Source organism: Phalacrocorax aristotelis, chromosome 2 (assembly GCF_949628215.1).
Source record: "Phalacrocorax aristotelis chromosome 2, bGulAri2.1, whole genome shotgun sequence".
NCBI lineage: Eukaryota > Metazoa > Chordata > Aves > Suliformes > Phalacrocoracidae > Phalacrocorax > Phalacrocorax aristotelis.
Window position 1 is genome coordinate 54,869,428 of NC_134277.1, and position 20,551 is coordinate 54,889,978.

At 40.8% G+C, this 20,551-nt stretch overlaps 1 protein-coding gene across 6 annotated transcripts in view; it reads left to right on the forward strand.

Annotated features, from left to right (window-relative positions):
* PDE1C (phosphodiesterase 1C) overlaps positions 1-20,551 on the forward strand; it is a 346,739-nt gene that overhangs the window by 219,000 nt on the left and 107,188 nt on the right. For all 6 annotated transcript variants that reach the window (XM_075083627.1, XM_075083628.1, XM_075083631.1 and 3 more), the window contains exons 4-5: positions 18,324-18,437; positions 19,154-19,336. In XM_075083627.1, coding sequence (XP_074939728.1) covers positions 18,324-18,437; positions 19,154-19,336 — 297 coding nt within the window. The remainder of the gene's footprint in view (positions 1-18,323; positions 18,438-19,153; positions 19,337-20,551) is intronic.

Here is a 20,551-nt window from a genome sequence, read left to right on the forward strand (position 1 = left end):
GTGTGGTGTGGTATGAGGGAGAACTCATGAAAGAGCAAGCTGGTTGTCAGAACAAGCTCCGGGACATCTGCAGCCAGGAGAGGTGGTGAGCTCTCTGAACATGCTTTCCATATAGTGGTGATCTCAGCAGCACTGAGATGGAGGACACACATTGTGCAGCCCTCTTAACGATTGTTTCTAGCCTCCAGAAATCAGTGTGTTCCTGGTGTTTTGAAAAAGCTCTGTGTGTAATCTGATTTAGGGTAGGATTGCCATCTGTCTTTCGGATCAGTGGAAAAGTGGAAGCATCTAGTGTCCGTCAGAGTTTGGAGAATACCTGGGTCCTGCCTTCATTAGAAGTGCTACAGTGCTAATGAGCATGCTGTATGGTCTGTGGAGGCATTTTGACGTGGTAAAGTAGGTGTAAAATAAGCCAGGGTTTCCCAACAGTGCCCAGCTAAATTGAGGTAGTAAGTATCACAGTGCACAAGGTGAGAAAAAAGGTGCAGGTCAGATTATTTGTGTTAGCTAACTCTGGCTGTTTTCCTAAGACATGGGTCACTGTAATTGAGCACATGGTGGTACATTCCAGATTAAGTTACACAACAGTGTAGCTAAGCTACTGAATTTTCACTAGAAAGTTTTATGCTGTGAATTGTTACTAAATTAGTTGTACTTATACCTGAGGTATCCGATAACTAGAACACGGCCATTTCTCCCAATTTTGGCTTCCTTAAGAACCCTTTCCCACCTATGTGGCTTCCGCCCCCCAGTATAATAGACAACTTTGCACCTTTGATATAATTGGGTTGGATGTGCATATAATGTGCATATAATACCCACTTGTCAACTGCATGGAACTCTTTTGGCCCAGATAAAAAGCACTCAGGTTTGAAATTGATTTAGATTGATTGTAGCATGTAGAACCTTTCCTTGCTTTGACTGTTTAAACCAGGAAAAAAAACCCCAAAACCCGGTGTGTTGGTACATGGAAATGCTGCTTACCCTGTTCTTGCTGGGATATCAGCCTACACTGTATCTTTTTAAGGTAGCTAAATAACATCAGGGCACTCTGCAGTGTATAGAAGTTGGTCCATGAGCATGAACAATTGATGAATACTGTGACCTGGGAATTCCAAACTGTCCAAATTTCCCTAAGTCTAGACTTAAATATATAGTGACATTTCTGTTTTTCGTTGTACAATCAGTGATTATTGAAGAAAGAGAGTTTGAGATTATTACACTTCCTTTGTAAAGATGATGGAAAAATATATCAACTTTTTTATTGCCACAATAACTGTAAAATCAATCACATTATGTATTATTGTTATCTCTTCAGCTTTTATATTTGTAAGACAGAACAACACCGCAAAGTTGATACAGCAGACATTCATCAGTGCAAGCTTTCATTCTGATGACAGTTTATTTCCTGGAAATGAGAAGGGGAGAACAAACAACCCACAAGCACTAGAAAAGCTGGAGAAAAGATCATCCACAAGTTTCCACAGATATATCAGAAGCATTTTGTCTTAATGCCCCTTTTTTTCCTCTCCTTTTAGCCAGTACTTTCAGTGGTATTTTTCTCTTTCCTTTTCACCCTGGTATTTTCTCAGTTCTGTGCATTGCTCTGTCCTGCTGTTTCTAAGTGTCTAGTGTACATATGTTTGGATGCAGAATTTGGAGAAGTGTAACTTCCACGTTGCCAAGTGCCAAAGGTGGAAGACAATGACTGAAAGTACCAAATGAGGAAAAATATTTCATGGCCATGGGCCACAGATTCAGATGGTTGGCACTGACAGTGGCGAAGAATTGAGTCCAGGTAGCTGCTCCTGCCCACCTTTTCCTTTGTCCACTCTTTGTAGACTAGTGTCAGGACTGTTTTGGCCTGCAGACCCTAGCACAGCTGTGTTGAGGCAGTGACAGCACCATGAAGCTCCCATGGGATGGTGCATGCACACTGGTTTTCACATTTCCCTCCATCAAAGACCCCTTGGCCTCATATTTGGCTCATACTTCTTAAGGATATGCTCTGGAAGCCAAACAGTGTGTATGGACTATTTGGCTATTTGCCATAGTGAGACCACATTTGGAGTACTGTGTCCAGTTTTGCCCCCCTCCCCCCCCCCCCATTTTAAGAAGGATGGGGAACTGCTTGAGAAAGTCCAGCAGAGAGCTACAAAGATGATCAGGGGACTGGAGCATCTCCCTTATGAGGAAAGGCTGAGAGACTTGGGTTTGTTTAGTCTGGAGAAACCTGAGGGGAGATCTCATCAATACCTATAAATATCTGAAGGGTGGGTGTCAGGATGATGGGACTGGACTCTTTCCAGTGGCGCCCAGTGACAGGACAAGGGGCAATGGGCACAAGTTGGAACACAGGAAGTTCCACTTAAATATGAGGAAAAAACTTCTTTCCTGTGAGTGTGGCAGAGCAGTGGAACAGGCTGCCCAGAGAGGTTGTGGAGTCTCCTTCTCTGGAAGTATTCAAAACCTGCCTGGACATGTTCCTGTGCCCCCTGCTCTAGGTGTGCCTGCTCAAGCAGGGCGGTTGGACAAGATGATCTCCAGAGGTCCCTTCCAACCCCTACCATTCTGTCATTCTGTGACTTCTGGTCATTTCTGCTGCAGTGACAGTATGAAGCAGATGATATGGAGGGAGAGGTAAAAAACAGAGGAACTAGAGAGGAAGTGAAGTCTGAGAAGAGACATTAGAAAATCCCAGTCTTGGTGCAGTGCCTCGAAGCTATTGATTCAGGTGCCAACAAGTAGCAGAAGAGACCAGCAGGAAGCTCACCTATCCTTAAGCTGAAGAAAATGCACTTGTAAGGAATCAATTGGAGGAAAGAGGGATTTGTACTTCTTTAGGCTGTGCAGTGTTTTAAAATTACATCTTTACATCAGGATATAAAGCTTTATGCTTAAAACTTCGCCAGATTGCTGCCTATCCCCTCCAAGGTTTGCCATACAGAATATGTATCTCCATGGGTTTTTCCCTTCTGCAGTGTCCCTTTAGCTACATTGAACCTCATATCTGAAGTAATTTTACATTCTCTCAACTCCCAGAAGAGGCAGATACCATGCAGCTTCCATCTATGCCTCTTTTGTTGGTGGCATTCCCTGAATCAATACCTCTGACTTCTGTTGAAAAAGCCACGCTTCTTCCCAGTGTTTGTGCATTTCAAAAATGACCTGTGACATTCCTTTTACCAACCCACCTTTGAGGAAGCAGATTGTGTGCTCTGAGGGCGTAGCAGAGTCCGTGTACAGCTGAACCCATCTGGCACTGGAGAATGCTCTTCTGGATTGTTTACTTAGGGCAGATAGCAAGCAGAATTTCTGGAGGTATCAACGTCAAATGTTGCCCCTTTTGCTTAATTTTCTTTATGTTACGGATGCATTCAAACTCTATATAATCAATGTAGCAAGATGTAAAAGATGGCCAAAAGACATTCCCTGCCCAGTGGTGCATAGAAGGGAAGCATGCCCTGATGAAAAAAATCAGTATTGCAGTAGGACCCACAGCGGCACAGAAATACAAAAGAAAGCATACTGGGATGTAATTTCACAAAGGTTTTGTTCAGAATTCAGAATCTGAAACATTACCTTACCATGCTTCCTGCTGCTTCCTACTGGACTGCAAATGATTAACTTAGCTGTTTATTGGCAGCTGGTGATTCTCTTAGCCTGTAGCCACTAGGCTGAGATGAGATATGTAATCTGTCTCTGCTACTACCAACACAGGAGCCTCTGCTTTGTTTTTCCCAGTACCATTGCATTCCTGGCAGGAAAAAGGGAGCTTTTCACTAAAGTTGGTCAGGTTACACTAACTTAACAGGATGAAAAAAAGACAAGGGTTGCATCCCTGTGCTTTTTGGAAGATAAAGTCCTGGTTTTGCTGAGCAGAGCCCAACACTTTCTTCCCTGAAAATTTTTGTTTTATATTCAGGATAAAATTTATCCTGGCTGCAATTCGTAAGTCTATGGAACAACACTGACACTGAGCCTGAATCCCAAGCAAGCTGTGTTGCAAGTGTCACAAGTGCTTATGTAGCGATGTCAGCTAATGCCCTCTACAACAAATTCAGCAGTCCCACAAGGGCCTTTGATAAAACGAAGTATTGTAGCTGGACTTTTCCAGGTGTAGGAAACAGGAAAGAGCTCATCCAAAGGGATGTCAGAGCTGGGGGAGAAAACTCTTTCCAGAGTGCCTTTGTAAGTAAAGAAATGGGGATTTATGTCTAGCTTGTGATTTCATCAGTTAATTCTGGGCTTCCACACATAGTTTTGCTGCCCCTTTTCAAATTGTTCTGGGAAGAGCACAAGTATGGTTTTAGCCTCTTCTTTCCCAACAACACTTGAGAGGCCTCTTTAGCCCTCTTCATTTGAATCTAATGTCAAGTTTTCTTATGTGTACACTTTTCACATACCCCTGATGGTGACAACAGTGTAAGGCTAAATATTTACAAAGAGCTTTTTGTTGACTACTTATCTCCTAAAACTTTAACAGGTTTTTATTTTACACAAGCTATTCAACATTTCAAAGGGTAGAGAAATATTACAAGTTTGTTTAAATTTGCTAAAGTATGTTGCTTTGTTTTTATTTTTTTTTTTTCTCCTCAGCAGTTATTTAATGTAAATGATTATGGGGATAGCTCTCTTTCTACTTCAGGGTTTGAATTCCTGTGCATCTCCTCATATGCAATTTTAGAAAAAGTGTCAAAGACAGGAAGACATTGCAAATGTTACTTTGTACTTTTATAATTTGAAAAATGAGCAGTGTTTACATAGGAAAGAAACTACAAGAGCTTGTATTGTTCATTTAGTGTTGGTTGAAGGTGTGGCAACCATATGAAGTTGAATATTTTTGGTGTATTTTCAGAGCATCAGCGATGACTAGACCTGTGCAAACCCTAAGTCAAAATAACACAGTATTAAAAATCAGATCTTTTTTTCCCCACTTCAGTTTTAATCCATGAACATGAATTTTGTAGGTTATTTTTCTGACAGCAGAACTTTTGTTGGCATTTTATGAGTTTTTCCAGCCTTTCTGCTTGACAGTGGCAATTTTAGAGGCAGCATTTGCTGCTGCTTTTCAAAGCAAAGTTCCAAATATGTGGGGAAGTTAGCTGCTGTTCCTTTTCTTTTTTCAAATGGTTGAATCTGGCATATATGTTCACCTGGGTAGTCTGGTTTTACTCAGTTGCAGAGAGGGATGGAGGGGCTGCCTATACTCTCACTGAGCCTTTTAACATTGCAAGTGTGGCAGTCATGATGCCTGGTTTCTTCTGTGTCGGAGCTGGGGCTCTCCTTAGATTCTTTGTTGTCTAATAATGGTGGAGAGGTTATGCTGCTGTGATTTCCTCAAAGGAGGTTCAGTCATGTACATTGGCCATTTGTTGTCATGCAGTGTGTTCAAACTCAATGTTGGAAAACTCTGACATTGTTTGAAATCGACTAATAGTTTCATTGGTCTCTAGACATGGACAGACAGTTTAATCAGCCTCATTTTCTTAAGCAACAATGTTTAAAAGATATCATTTAGGCTAAACCTAATCAAGTTTTTAGCTTTATTGTTATTCTTCCTTTGGAAGGCCTTTGATTATTCTGTGGTTTCACTAGTTAGTCAGAATTGCTGTCTCAAGGGGAAATGAAACAAGAACAGTTTTTGGGGTCCTTTTAGATCCAATGAATTCCATACAGGGGTATTACTGTACTGTTAAGGTTAAGGATTTCTGAGGGATGAGTGAAGTCTGCTGGAAAACATGAGGTTTTTCATACCCCAAAGCTACAAAGTCTTCCTGTTCTGGTCAGAGACCAGCATCTTCTCCTCACAGTAATGCTACAGTCTAGAACCCAGCTTGTGTTAACTCATGGTTACAAAAATGCCTTTGCAGGCTGAAAGCCATGTGATAATGCTGTGTGTTTCCCCCAGTTGCCATTCCAGGTTCAAAATGCATATTTAAGTTCTTGATACTGAAGTTTTAACTTTTCTTAACTTATTTTCTTGGCATCTTAGAAGAATTCTTCACTTGCAGTGGTTCATATCAGTATCACTGCATTTAACCAGTGCTTGACTAAACTATCTTATCCTCACTGAGGTAAGTGGTGGCTTAATTATGGTGTCTTGCGTTCCAGTTTTCCACAAATGTAGATAAGGTATTTTCAGTGTTCATATTAAATTGGAGGAGTTTATTGTGTAAAACAAATACAGGCAGACTCTAGGTAGCTTGAGCTCTAGCTTTGTTTATGTGTTTTACAGTGGGACAGATCATGTAAACATCATTCCAGATGCTCATCCAAACCTTACTGAAAAATCATAAGAGTATGGATCTGTTCAGGTCTGCCATTGCCACCTCTGACGTGAGGTGTTTATGAGTTGGTGCACTTAGCATGTGGTGCAGCAGGGGAGGTCGGAATGATGACCACTGGTAGCATAAATTGGACAAAACTGGGAAAGACAAGCTGGATGTGCCTTCAAAAGTTTTGGTCTATTTGATGAAGATTAAAAGGATCTTTGATAATTCAGCAACTTGCACAAATTTCTTATTCACTGTAATGCTCAGCATGATTGTTTTGAAACAACTGACTGTCCCAATTCACATCCCTTCCCTTTCCTGTACCTTTCCTGGGATGCTACTGCTCTGTTGCCATTTGACAGAGTATTTGTGAAGCTTTCCCTCTTCATTACTGGACAGAAGGTCCTCAGAAGCTTTTTCGCTAGAGTACACCTCTCCGCATCCGTGTTGTGGCCATTTAAGTGCTATATCATCTAAGGAAGTGGATGGCAAAATAAAACAGCTTTGGACAGCTTCAGTATCTGTTTGTCCCATTTTGCATTATTGATGTTGTTGTGCAATCGTATTGACATAATGCAGAAATGGGCCTTGGGAAGGTCAAGCAAAGCAAATCACTGAGATGCTGCTAGTGAAATTCCAACTAGTCATGGTGGAGCTGAAATTGAGAGTGAGGGAGGAAAATAGAAAGGAAAGGGAAGGATAGGCAGAAAGAAGATAGCATTGGAGCAAAGGCTTCAAGCTAATCTACATTTATTGTGGCTGTTTAGCAACATGTGAGGAATGAAAATTTGCCAAGAAAAATATGAAATATGAATATCTGCAAAAGGATCATTTGGAAGCGAATACTTCCTTCAGTCAGAGCCTGAGGCAGAGGAGGGTATTTAGGTATTGCGGTAGTGAGTACAGCTGAAGTGTTCAGTGCTGCCTCTACAGCAGGAAAGCAAAGCTAATTGGTCTGCAGGTATTTGCAACCCGATGACATTCTTATGTGGCATGTGGAATCCAACAATGCCTGCAGGGAATGGAGACGGGAGACATATGCCCTCGTAAACATGATAATACTATGCAGAAGTTTATTTTAATAAGTGATCTTTACCAGTTTCCTGTTGTTCTTCATGGCATCTTTTTCTTATTATCACTGTTCAACAAGATTTTTAGTGCTGCTCCTCTTTCTAACCTTGGGATATTTCAAGCAGATGCTTTTGAAGTGCTTTGTTTATGTTCCATTGAGTGCGTGCAGGAAATCTCAGTTGATTTTTTTTTTCCTTCTTACATGAACGGCCATGAATGCAAAGTGTTTCCTACAATTTACCATCCTGTCAGCTGCACGCAATTTTCTTGTCACAATTTTTAGTGCAAACTTTGCATTGTTTCATTTCTACCTGCTAATCTATTTCAGAGTACAATGAACAAGCCATCAATTTCAAAAGTTTCTTTTCCCCCAAGAGGTCATTTCCCAATCGTGCTCTCCAAATTTGGCTAATTGCAGTTTTGACTCATCAGGTTGCTGAATGTGTACTTCATGGAATCTTGAGGTTTTTCCATAATATTTGCGGTTGGTAATTTGTCCCAGCTGAGGCAGCAAACATACAGGTTTGAAAGGCTAGTAGCAGTTAGCCACAGTGGACCCAATCTATTAGCCGGGCTGGTAATTCAAGTAGACAAGGAAGCAGTCTGCAGTGCAAGGATGAAACTACCAGGGTATCAATAAAGACCACTGTGTGGAGAACCATTGCAAACCATTTGCATTCCCCAAAAGCATGGCTAGGACCCTATCTCAACTGTTTTTTATTACAATTTGTTGCTTGGCAACCTCCAGGTTTAATTTTGTAATTGTCTCTTCTTGCCATTTCTCTCTAAAGACTGTGGTTCTCCTGATAGTGCCCGGGTTGTTAAAAATTCCTGACACAGCAAATATCTAGCTCAACATCTTCCTCATGCGCAGCCGGAAGTTGGCAATGGCCTTGGTTTTCCAGCCTTTAGCAAAAACCAAGGGAATGTTTACTGCTGACTTTGGGAATGCTTCCCCCAAAACAAAGATAATGAAAGGTAGCAAGAATGGGCTTGTTTTGTAGAGGTATAGATTGGCCAACTTGCAGCCACCAAGAGGGAGATGATTTTGCAGTTTAATGCCAAATTTGTGGGCTTTAGGAGAGCAACAGCTTGCTTTTAACAATATTTGTTAAAATAATAAATTGTATATTGAGAAAAGGCATATTAACTATCTGAGCTAACAAAATGTAGGCGCTAGTATTAGCAGAGAGGCATGGTGAATTCCTGAACTTTCAGGGTTATTTCTTCAGGCTACAAAAAGTGTAATACGGTGATAAGTAAAATTTTAGTACTGATTCAGCTAGTTTTTCTGATTTTTACACCAGCAAATCAGCTGCATAAATAATGTCTATCAATTTGCTCCTGGTAAGTATGTTGTTCTGAATGGAAATCAGAGGCAGAAAAGTGATGATCCACATCTTAAACGTGTCTAGCAGTGTCAGTGCCTGGGTATCCAAAATCTAAAAACGAAGGGTATAAGCCCCAGTGTAAAGGAAATGGTTGAAGTTTTTAACTAGAAATCCTGGTATTTGCCATTTATGCCAATTTAGAATAAAACAAAATCTGAAATGTTTTATCAATGCCTCTGATCACAGCAAAGATTAAAGTTAACGGCTGTGTCAAATGTATCGTTCCTGAGAAAATGCATTTTAAATCCAGATTTATATATAGCATAAAATCTTCGGCTAATATCATCTGGCCTGTCTGTAGTGGGGTCAGTGATGATGACTGCAACAGCATGCAGCTGCCTTAGGGATCTAGAGGAACTTAGGGGTCTGTTAGAGTAAGGAGAAGTTTGCCAAACCCAGCAAAGAGCCTTGAGATCATATGGGAATTTGCCATTGATCTGTGCCTGTCTCTTTGCCATGGCTGGTGGGATATAAGCGAGATGAAGTCTTTGTCTGGGTCTTGGGAGGTGCTGATGGCTGAAGGTGGTCTGAAAGGAAGCAGCCTGGGAACCACGTCTCCTGCCTTTGCATACTGGGCATTTCTGAAGACCGGGCAGACACATATTCCTGCCTGAACATCACACTGCATGTGGACTCTGATCTGCACTTGCCTAACTGCCCTGTGGGTTCCTAAAAGCTGCTCTGGAACATACTTGATTTCTAGAAAGAATGAGATAATTGCAGACTTTCTGCCCGTGGATATTTTAATGGCAACAGATGGGGGAGTTTAACCTTAGTTTAAGGTTACAATGGAATATTTTGAAATGATTTGTTGAACTTCTCCCTGGTCTGCAGTGAGCATTAAGTAAAGAGCCAGTGTGGAGCGCTGACATTCAGATCTGCACAAGGCAATCTGCTAGCATCGTTTGGAAGAATGACCTTGTTCAAGGACCCAGAAATGTGATAATTGTGGTTTCAAAGAAAAAGATTCCGTCTGTATAAAACAAACGGGAATGCATCATTGGATGCATCAAGACTAAACTGACAGTATTAGTTAACTAACAGTGTCAGTTGCCTCAAATGCAAATTTAGATCGTTCATTTCAGGTTCCTATTTTTAAAGATGCAAATTAAAAATTGTTAGATTTGTGGCTGACATGTTATAACTGAGGTCGTCTTTTCTAAAAGGCACCAGTGCTTTGGAAAGGCTTAAATCAGGGAGACTTTGTTTGTCATCTTTGGATCTCTTTTTCAACAAATTCAGTGGTCCTACGGTTTCCCAAAAAAAGCTAGTTTTCACTAGCATCCCAGAAAGTCATCCATCAAAAGGAAAGCTTACTTTGGAGAACACCAGTTAGAAGATGGCTAGTTATGAAAACAGAATATTGCAGCCTTTCTTTCTCTCCCACATCTGAAATGTACCCTCTTTCAGCTCTCAATTTATTCAGTGGAGTCATCTCACCTCATCTTAGCTGTCTGAAACGACAATGACTGCCTAAGCTCATCTTTTAGCTCATTTCTGTCATTAGTGGGAGAAGAAAGGCACATCAAAGAGGCAGCGCACCCTTTCCTGAGGAAATATATGACAGGCAGCTTTTGAAGGTGACTCATGCTGGCTATCCATCTCAAGCGATTTCCATGAGCATCTGTGTGCTCGATTTGTATAAAAGGTTAGTGCTAGGTGAGGTGGTTGACTTGAATGAAAAAAGCCTCATGACCAAGACTTCTAATGACATCATCACCAAAGACTGACATCAAAATTTTACCCATGTTAAGGCTTTTTACTGCTTACATTTTCTGACTCAGTTCCCAAAGTTCAGAACCCAAGAACGGGGAGGGTGTTTGCACCTAAGAAGAGAGTATGCCCTTTAGAGGTTTTCAGCAGCAGGAGATGGAGACAAGAGTAATTCAAAGGACTTGGTGCTGAGGAATTGCTTAGGCTGTTGTTTTTCTGAAAATCCTCCAGTTTGCTAATGGTTTGGGCACAGGACTTGCCTTCCTGTAATAGACATAAAGGAATTTATGACCGTGAAGTGAAAACACAAACTAGGTATGATTTCACTTACAGTTGGCTCATGTGGTCAAAAGCTTATTTGAGTTAAGGTGTGTAGAAGCAAGCGATTGTTGACCTTCCTGCCAAGGCCACTGAACTTATTGTTGCGTTTTCATGCTTCTAAATAATACAAAATTAATTGATTACTTCAATTTTTTTTATTATTCAAAGGAAGAAGGATATTTCAGGAAACATGAGGAAGGCAAAACAATTGCTTGGGAAATTGCTTGTAATTTCTTCTGAAGAAAAAATGCCAGTGTAGCAATGCTCTGTGTTTCAGTGATTGCTCTTTGCAAACACATGGGTTTTTTCTTCCTCTGGATGTTGTCACTTGCCTTTTTCTGTGCAAAAGCAGCGATAGACGATAACTATCCAGCCTACTGCAAATCCCCTGGGTCACAGGCTACCAGTTACTCTATTTGTGGTTGTGTTTTGAGGGTTACTGCTGGAGCTGGCTTTCTAAGTTGTGTCTTTTACTCAGTGGTTCACATGTGCATATATGCAGAGCCTTAGACTAAGATGTGGCAGACTGTGGAATGAATCATACCTGCTGACTGTTGTGAAAAGACATGGTGAGCTCCTGGATTACTTTCTGTGTGTGCTGTACCACTCCCACCACCCCGCTATTTGACTAGAGCATCAAAGGGTCTGCTGTGCAAACTGCAGAGGCATCTGTCCACCCAACTGACTGAAACTACTGCACACGTGCATTATCGCCCATAACCACATGCGGTCTGCGCTGGGTAGTTTTGGGCCGTCTTCAATATCCTGTGCATTTGCTTTGCAGTTTCTTTACACCCTAGCAGGCAGTCAGATACTGTCATGGGCATCTGACAGGCCTTCTATGCGGTTGCTGCTTAGCTCTGGTATATCCCCAGAATTTCAGATTTATTGAGTTTGTACATTATAGTGAGATAGCAGGTGCACATCTATTTCTGTGTTGAAGTTGACTAGAAATATAGTTCACTGCACAGTGAACCTTTGTTTCTCAAACTTATTCATGAATTTCCTACCAGTAATTATGGTGGTGGTTTACCAGAGAAGGGTAAGCAATGTACTATAGATCAGAAGGCGCAGATTTGTTTTTCAATTCAGCAGATGTTTGTCTTTCCAGCCTGTAGGAGCAACCCTTGATCTTTTTCTGTGTGTAAACTGAAGCTGGCATTTATGTAATCAGGCCTACCACTGATTATTATTCTGTTAATTTCTAAAGCTTGTGGTCGATTTTATTTATCTCGATTAAAAAAAAAAAGGCAATTTGAGCTGGCTATCAAAAGAATGTTATCACAAATGAGTTGTCTTTGAAATAACTCTCTTGGGATTTCCTTACATAAGGGTAATTTGACTAACAAAAGCCACGTAAACACAGGCTGGTAGCAGAAGGTGCTTCTTATTCATGCACCCAGAGCCAGAGTGACAAGGATTTGCTGAAGCTGAAAGTGTTCCTCACTAGTGTCTATTTGTAATGACATTCGTATTGTCTGCAGAAGACTCATGAAGGGCCTCACTGTAACTGGGATCAATCTTGCTGTGTGCCAGTTTTGCTCATGACCCTCTGTGATGAACAGGACCGTGAGTAGTGTCCTCCATACTGAAGTTAATGCTGACAATATTTAGGGGAAAAATTTGTGTATCTAAGCATTAATCATGGCAAGATTATTAGAAATGGATTCTTGTATGAATGTAGCAGCTTCCATTCTTATCCGATATGCAACTGCAACACTTTTTACAACTATGCCCACTTCCATTGAAAGTTGGTGACATTTGAGTCTGAAGGAAATGCTGGAACAGCACAAAGTTACTTCACAAGAATAGGGAGAGGCCATGAGAGCAAACCTGATTTCTTACAGAATGTGTCACAGGATCCCTTATGTTTACAGAGAACCCCCAAACTGCTCATGGAGTGTAGTGTCAGAATTACACTGAATGCAATGGGATATCATCTGCTTAAGGAAACCTTTATGTAAATTTTAAAAGTTGATTCTAAAGCTTTGGAAACTTGAAGAACATCAAGAACCAGCATTCAGGGTATGAAACGTGGTGTTTTGTTGCTACATATACCCATTTTTGTCAGGCACCCATAAAATTCGGTCCTCTGTACAAAACATTCTTGTACCATGTGTTCTTGGTGCATCAGTAAAACCTGGTACAGCAGTAAAAGCCTCAGAAAAGAGTTGAGAAGGGGCATTCTCATGTAGAGGTGTAGCTGGGGAATGATTTAGTATTATGAAAAGGTTTTCTCTATTTGCGTGCATGCACTATGTACATATTTGAAAGGAAGTAAGAATGACACATCTTTTTTGGGGTTATTGCATCAGGAAGCCAGTAACTCATTTTTGCTAGCTGTGTCGCTTTTAGCGAGAGTGGGATAAGTTCTAATGTTGCTCAAATCTCTTAAAGTTTTTCAGAACATTTTCATATTTTGCAGAAAGATAAATCAAAAGCTGCCCTTGGTGCGGTGTGGACCAAATCTACCTTGCACTCCTTCTCCTCAGATGGGAGACAGGAGACTTTGAATAATTTCTTCCAACCCATATCTGTAGGAAACTTCTGAATTCACAGCCCAGGCAAATAAACTTCTCATGAGCATTTTCTGGTCTAGGATACAAGTCCTTTCTCCTACCACGCTGTTCTTTAGGACTGGCCTATCAAAGGTGATTGCCTCAGTCTATCACCTGGGCTCTGGGATCTCCAATTTCAGTATGTGTTAAAAGGGACCAAGTGGCAATCACTTCAGCTCAGGGTTTCCCCTCCCTGGTGAGGGCCTTTGCTACAATGGCAGGGCTCAGTTTTGATAAGAAATTCCAGTGCAGGCTTTCTTCATGGAACTCGTATCAGACTTAGAAGAAGCTTGTGAATAGCTTTTGATCTCAAAGAATTAGTGACAACTGATGAAAGAACATTGTCTCAAGAGAGTACTTAACCAGCTCTAGCAGTGCTTTGTTCAATAGCTTACCCTCTTTTCCCAGGTATAATAAAAAAATCTCTGTGCTTACTACAAACCTCACCTGTCAGGTAGTAGGCCATCATGTTTGAAAGAACATATTAATCAGGTTTAGCTGTCAATATCAAACTGTTTAGCCCTTAATATCAAGAGTAAAGCAGGGATAAATATTCCATCCTTGGTAATCTGTAATGATATTAGAATTTTTTTTTTTTTTTTTTTTTTAATTTTTAATGTGCATTCAAAGTAGTTTTTCTTCAGCTGGCCCAGTGGTGTGCGAGTGATTCTCAGAAGAAAAGATTGAGTTGTATTGTTGAAAACGTGTGGTGAATCACAGTCATAAAGCTTTGAAAATAAATGCGGAGACTAGCCACGCAGCTTTGCAGACTTTACACCGGTTGAAGGAACTTGCCCCAAGTATTCAGACAATACGTGTGTTTTGCATGTTAATTGAAGCTGACTGGTATCTGGACTGCAGTGGTGTTAATCTTCTCTGCAGTGATATGTAATGCTATTTTTAAAAAAAATCAACAGCATAAAAGCAAGCCCTCTAGCTAAGGAGATAAATATTTGTACACAGATACTGTTTTATTTATAACAGAGAGGAGAATGCCTGGAGCGGTTACTCAGAAATTTTACATTTCAAGAACACACTGAAAACAGCTTCACTTTTTCCTGGTATTCAGTTTGGATCTAGAGCGGCTTTGGGTCTTTGAGCTGTGTAAATTTCATGGACTGACTTCAGTTGCCCAGTTTCTAGTAATTTGTTTTCTATCTCCCTGGATCTTTTGATAGCTAATACTTTAGGGAAATATTAAAAAGAGTGGGAGTGGGACTGTGGAACAGCGTGCCCTTTGGATAACCTCTCACCTTCGCTGAGAACCCAACCCACCTGTGTTACACAAATGTTTTGCTCTGCTGAAATCGGTGGGATTATTTGCAGATACTCTCAGGGCTTTTTATGGCAGGTGTGTACAGATGCTTTCCTGGGAAGGCCAATACGGGAGGCCATATTCTAAAATAGGCCTTGTCCAAGATTTTACATGTACTTGAGCTCCCTGTGGGGTCAGAGGAAGTTAAAATGCGTAGCATTACTCAGGATTAGGCTTTTCCTTTGGGCAGGTAGTCCAAGGACTAAAACGTGAAATAAGTGTGCGTAGAACAAATGTTCTCAGACGTTTTCCGTAATATTTGGCACATATTCACAGAGAATTTGCAGACTGGAGGAATAGCTTCCCTTGGAAATCTGATTAAGAAAGGCATTAGCTGTATCTTAATATAATGAAACAACTAGATTTAGAGCTAATATTTTCGACCAACCAGTTCTTTGTAACTGCTGTGCTGATGACCATAACCTGAGAAACTTTGAGCTGACCTACAGTCTGGCTCACTTATGGCACGTGACATGGTCCTAAAACAGCTTAATATTAGAAATGGTTAACACCTGCCTTCTGGCCTGGGATCTCCTTACGCACAGGAAACGTCTGCTTCTCTTACAGCTGGCTCCTTGGGCTTCAGTGGAACTAGGTCTGGTAGATCTGTGCACATTTTTAGTTCTGAACTTCAAAGGAAAAGAAGGGAAAAAAGAAACAATGAAAAATTAGGGTTTGACCACTCTGTAATGAACTTTTTAGAACAGAACAGAACAAAGCATGCTTTGGTTGAAAAAAGTGATTTTTTCATGCGAAACAGACAGTTACAATAAAAGCGAAGTAAATGATTAACTAAGTTCCTTAAATTGATTGTGATAATTATATCAGTATGTTTCTTTTAGTAGCCTGACAGACTCAGCATTTTCCTGTGAAATGGTACATGTGACTGAACCCTACTCACTTGCTGCAATGACTAGTCTATGGGGTAAAGATAGGAAGTCAGTATCTTGCCCTCAGCTTCCATTGCTTTAATAAAAGCTCCTAAGAATAAAACAGTTAAAAGTTTGTGGTAATGTTTTTATTTCAGTCAAAATGATTTGGTGAATTTGATTGAATTCCAGAATTACTTCAGCCAACCTGAAAGAGAATTTTTCAGCATATAAATTTGCCTGGATGCCCTTCAGTGGGACAGCCTGGCCTTAACTTTATGATTGCATTTAGGACTATTTAAAAAAAAATAGAGCTACATGGAATGCATTAAAGACAAACTTATCACCAGGCTCTTATTTAGTAAAGGTAACTGGCAGCAGCTGTTGTGACTTAATGAATCAGAAATAGTTCTAGATAATGGATGGTAAGACAAAGACGATGTAATTTTTTTTCACATGAAAGCAGCTGAACGTGTGACAAGGTTTTATTATAACAGCCGTACTTCTGTTTTTCCAAATGATTGGTGCAGGCAGTGCTCTGCATAATCTTCTTCGATGATGAATGTTGGTGCCATGAAGGAACCGTTACTCACTGTGCTATTATTGAACATGAATTTTGAATTACTTTTGGCATAGAGCTGCTGGGTACTTAAATCAATGAAACAAAAGTCAGGAAGAGCCAAAAATAATGTTCCTCCTGCAATATTAACTCCTGTGGCTTGTGTACAAACAATGTGGTAACTAGTAAAGGGGTCCCATCTCTGGACTCCCCATACTTGGGATGAAGGAAGGAGAAGGCATATGAACCAATGCTTACTGTTTGGACGTGAAAGTTGGTTTGTTGTTTTTTTTCCTCTTCCTCCCCTCCTGCATTGGCTAGAAAAGCTGGGAATGAGTAGGGGGGATCAATGGTTTGGCTCTAGGGAGGAGGTGAATTAATCTTCCACAATGTGCTGCCTGAGGCTGGAATCAACCTGAAAGGTGGGAGAGAACCTTTCCTAGCTCTAGTCATCAAACGCAACATGTTGCTGCTAACAGCTGGTGGTGCTGTTACGCAGAAGAGTGGTATGGGAGCACTGAGCCATGTTTCTTCCGTGGGGCTGAGGTTGCTCCATGGATTCCCTGAGCTGGGTTCCAGGATTGGAGGGAAACGTGCTGGCATGGTTGAATGCTCTCCACCTGGCTTACAGAGATGAGAAGAGCTGTGTTCAGTGTACCTGTACATCACTGGCGTTCCCATTTCCATTCTCACAGCAGGGGTGAAGTACTGAACAATACTTTTGTTTTTCAACCGCCAACAAGTGGATGAGTTAATCCTCCTGGAGATGGAGGGTCCACCTCTTGTTCAAGGTTCTGTATAACTAGCTAAATATGTAGCTAGCTGTGTGTCAGCAGTACCACTGTCAGTAGGAGTGGCATTTATGTGACCTAGCCAGAGGAACAATCAGTATTTGTTAGGATTTTTACTCTCCAGAGCCTCACCGTTTATGTGGGGAAAGGGTAGGGAAGGAAATCCAGCTGGAAAGAGCTGTTGGCGCAGTGCGCACAGGCAGACTGACTGCTCCTCAGCTCTGCTGTGACATACAGCCCCATGGAGACTTGATTTCTCCTGAAAGCACTGATACTACAGGGGTGTTGTGGTAGCAAGGTAATACAGATACTCACTTTGTTTTAAGATATTCATGTACGTGTCTACTGTAGGAGGTTGGGCTCCAACTAAGGTTAATAAAGTGAGAGCAGGCACCTATATGGGGCTCCAGCTCTGTACTACCTTGTGGAAAAGGTTATTTTTCTCCATGGAAGAGTAGTGCCCTAAGTACAAGACAAATTTTAGATGACATGACTACTCCTCTAGGTTTTTGTGTCTTGAACAGGACAAATTAACAACTTGTGATTTCTGCTCCACTGTTAAATATATATTTGAATGTTTGTTTAACCGCTGTTTAACAAGGATGAAGACATTCACAAAAATGTTTTAACATGTCAAATCTTTATACCATTGTCCTTTTAAAGGAATTATAATTTTCTTCTTCTAATTGTAAGCATTTATATTCTTGGGTTGTTTAAAATCATTACGTTACTCTTTACTTTTAAATTTTCTTCTCCTCTTTCTTCCTTTTTTTTTCTTATTTTTGTAATTTACCACAGAAAGTAGAGTGTAAGAGAGGAAAAGACAAAAGCAAATTGCGCAAACATATGAATTGTCTTTGACATAGGAGGCATTTTCTGCACAAATTTTTGTTTTCAGAAAGTCTGTTCCCCCCCAAAATAATGATAATAACAACCTGATAAAAAAACTTCCATGAGTTCTATTTAGTACAGATGGGATAGTCTAAGGGTGGCCTTTTGATCTAATGAAAATTGTAGCATTTTGTAACCTTGTATTTCTGCAATAGTATTTCTAAATATACTGTAATACAATTTTGCATAAGTGTACACCAGTCATCATAACTGGCTGACATTTGTCAACAGGTGCTACTTAAGAAGTCACTTTCTTTCTTATGGCTGGAATGAAATTGTTCTGTCTTAGTTCCTGTGTTAAATTCCAAGTGATTTCTGCCTTAACTTATCTTGGTATAAGTAGGGGACAGTCATAACTGCTGGCTTATTTGAGCCTAAAAATAATATGATGTTTATCTGGCATCATTGTGACTGATCTTTGAAAATTGACTTTTGTTGACTGCATTCAGCTTAAAGAACCTTGTGGACTTCCAAAAGTTTTCTCCTACCAATCATGCCTGCTAGGTGTTTGGAATTGATGCCCACCCTCAAACCTGTTTCTTTGTACTAATCAGATTTCTGTTTTCTAGGCTGCGGTCTTTGGTAAAGCAGTTAGAGAGAGGGGAAGCTTCAGTTGTAGACCTAAAGAAGAATTTGGAATATGCTGCGACTGTTCTTGAGTCAGTATACATTGATGAAACTAGGTGAGTTAACTACAGACATCAGCACTCTTATGTCTAGTACCAGCGACTCAAAATTGTAATTTACGTGTTGGCTGGGAAATTTTTTTAGCCAAGATTTATTACTCACAGACAATAAGTTTTTAATAATGAAAATATTGTAGTCTGCGTAAAGCAGATTACAATCCTTGGTCTAAAAGCTCTTTTAAGTTTCCTGGGGAAGGGGAGGTGATCAAAAGCAATCATTAATTTAATGTATATTCTCTTGGAGAAATGTTTTCATAATATTGTGACTACTTTTTCTGAAACTTTCTAAATTCCTACTCCTCTATTCCTTTTGGATGTGCGCTTGTAGAGTCACCTCAGATGACCAGAATGGGAAAGGAGAGGACTGTATGATATTAACAGGGAAGTTAGCATGGCTATAAAGAGCTCTGAAGGGCAGAAAGGTCACGAATATTAACGAGCTGAAGAAGAGAAGTGAGTGGATGATTACGTAGTTGTGCTTCAGAAGGCTGATACTACTTTGTTGGCCTAGTAGTGAGTTTCACAATCTTTTAACTGTAAAAGAGAATAAACAACCTGTAGAAGACTTGTACAATTGTGTTCCATTAGGGCTGACGAACCAAAAGCTTTTAACAAGTCCTTTAATTGGAATATATGTGAGTTTCTTTTTTTTAATAATGATGCAATGCTCTCCAAGGGAGGCGGTTTACCCATTTTTTCCCTCCCTCTTCTAGGCGTTTACTGGACACAGAAGATGAGCTCAGTGACATCCAGTCTGACTCTGTGCCCTCAGAGGTCCGGGACTGGTTGGCTTCTACCTTCACGCGGCAAATGGGGATGATGCTCAAAAGGACGGAGGAAAAACCCCGATTCAGGAGTATTGTCCATGCAGTACAAGCTGGGATATTTGTGGAAAGGTAAAGGGGCATGTAATTACTTTGTTCTAGTAGGTGCCTAGGTACAGTAAATTGCACCTGTAGTATTGGATAAAGAATACTTTAATATAGTTGTAGTGATGTTTCTACCCAGATCTGGATAGCACCTCGAAAGCTGGGGTTAAGTTACAGATTGCAACCTGAAACAGGACATACTGCTCTGTCCTTTGCTTAATACAGATGTAATAGCACAGTTGGGATAATTTTGACAGAGAATATGCACCTCTGCATAGCCCTAGGTCAAGAGTGACAGCTTTTAAAATTCAGTCATCCCAGACCACGCCCTCCCCTGCCTCTGTTTACCTCTGTGGTCTAGTATTTCTTACGAAGAACTACTAAGAAACCAAAGAAAATCCTGTATCATAGAGTCACTGGAATGAACTATAGACCAAGACTGATGTGAAAACTTTGGAGGTCAGGGAGGATTTCAAAAACCCATTGAGTCCTCTCAGCCTTCTCTGTTGTGATTTGCATCAGAACCTACTGCTAGAACTGATTTCACTTTTCTGAACCCTTTAAAACATTTAGTCATTTCAATTTGGACTCACTCCCTATTTTAGTTTTCCTTACTGAGTAACCATTCTTTGCTGACATTCTTCCTTCAAGCTGGAAGGAGGGCTGGCACATGTAAAACTGTCAGGAGACTTTAGGCAGCATGAAAGACAGCAAGTCCCAGGTCTCTACAGCAAAAATGAAGTCAGGAATGGAAGAGCAGAGCACCTTTCACTCTTCATCAGAATCACAGTGGCAGCCTACCACCCTCTGTGCAGGAGGTTGGGCATCTCAAACAGTGGACCACAGACCACACAGATACACAAAGAAGGCTATGGGGCTCCTGACTGGAGGGAGGAGGGGCTAAGAAATTCCATCATTTCGGGAATGGGTGAATTTAATTCTCAAAAGGGGGCTGAATCTTTTCAGGTCTGAGTGCAGAACATGACACTGAAAAAGGGAATTGAGTTAAGACTTCACATGGGAGAAGAGAGCTTTCCATCATCTCCCTTTAGTCCTATGTTCAACCCCATGCAACAATACAGACTTGGGGAGGGTGGCTGGAAAGTTGCTCAGCAGAGAAGGACCTGGGGGTGCTGGCTGACAGCTGGGTGAACATGAGCCAGCAGTGTGCCCAGGTGGCCAAGAAGACCAACAGCATCCTGGCTTGTATCAAGGATAGCGTGGCCAGCAGGAGGAGGGAAG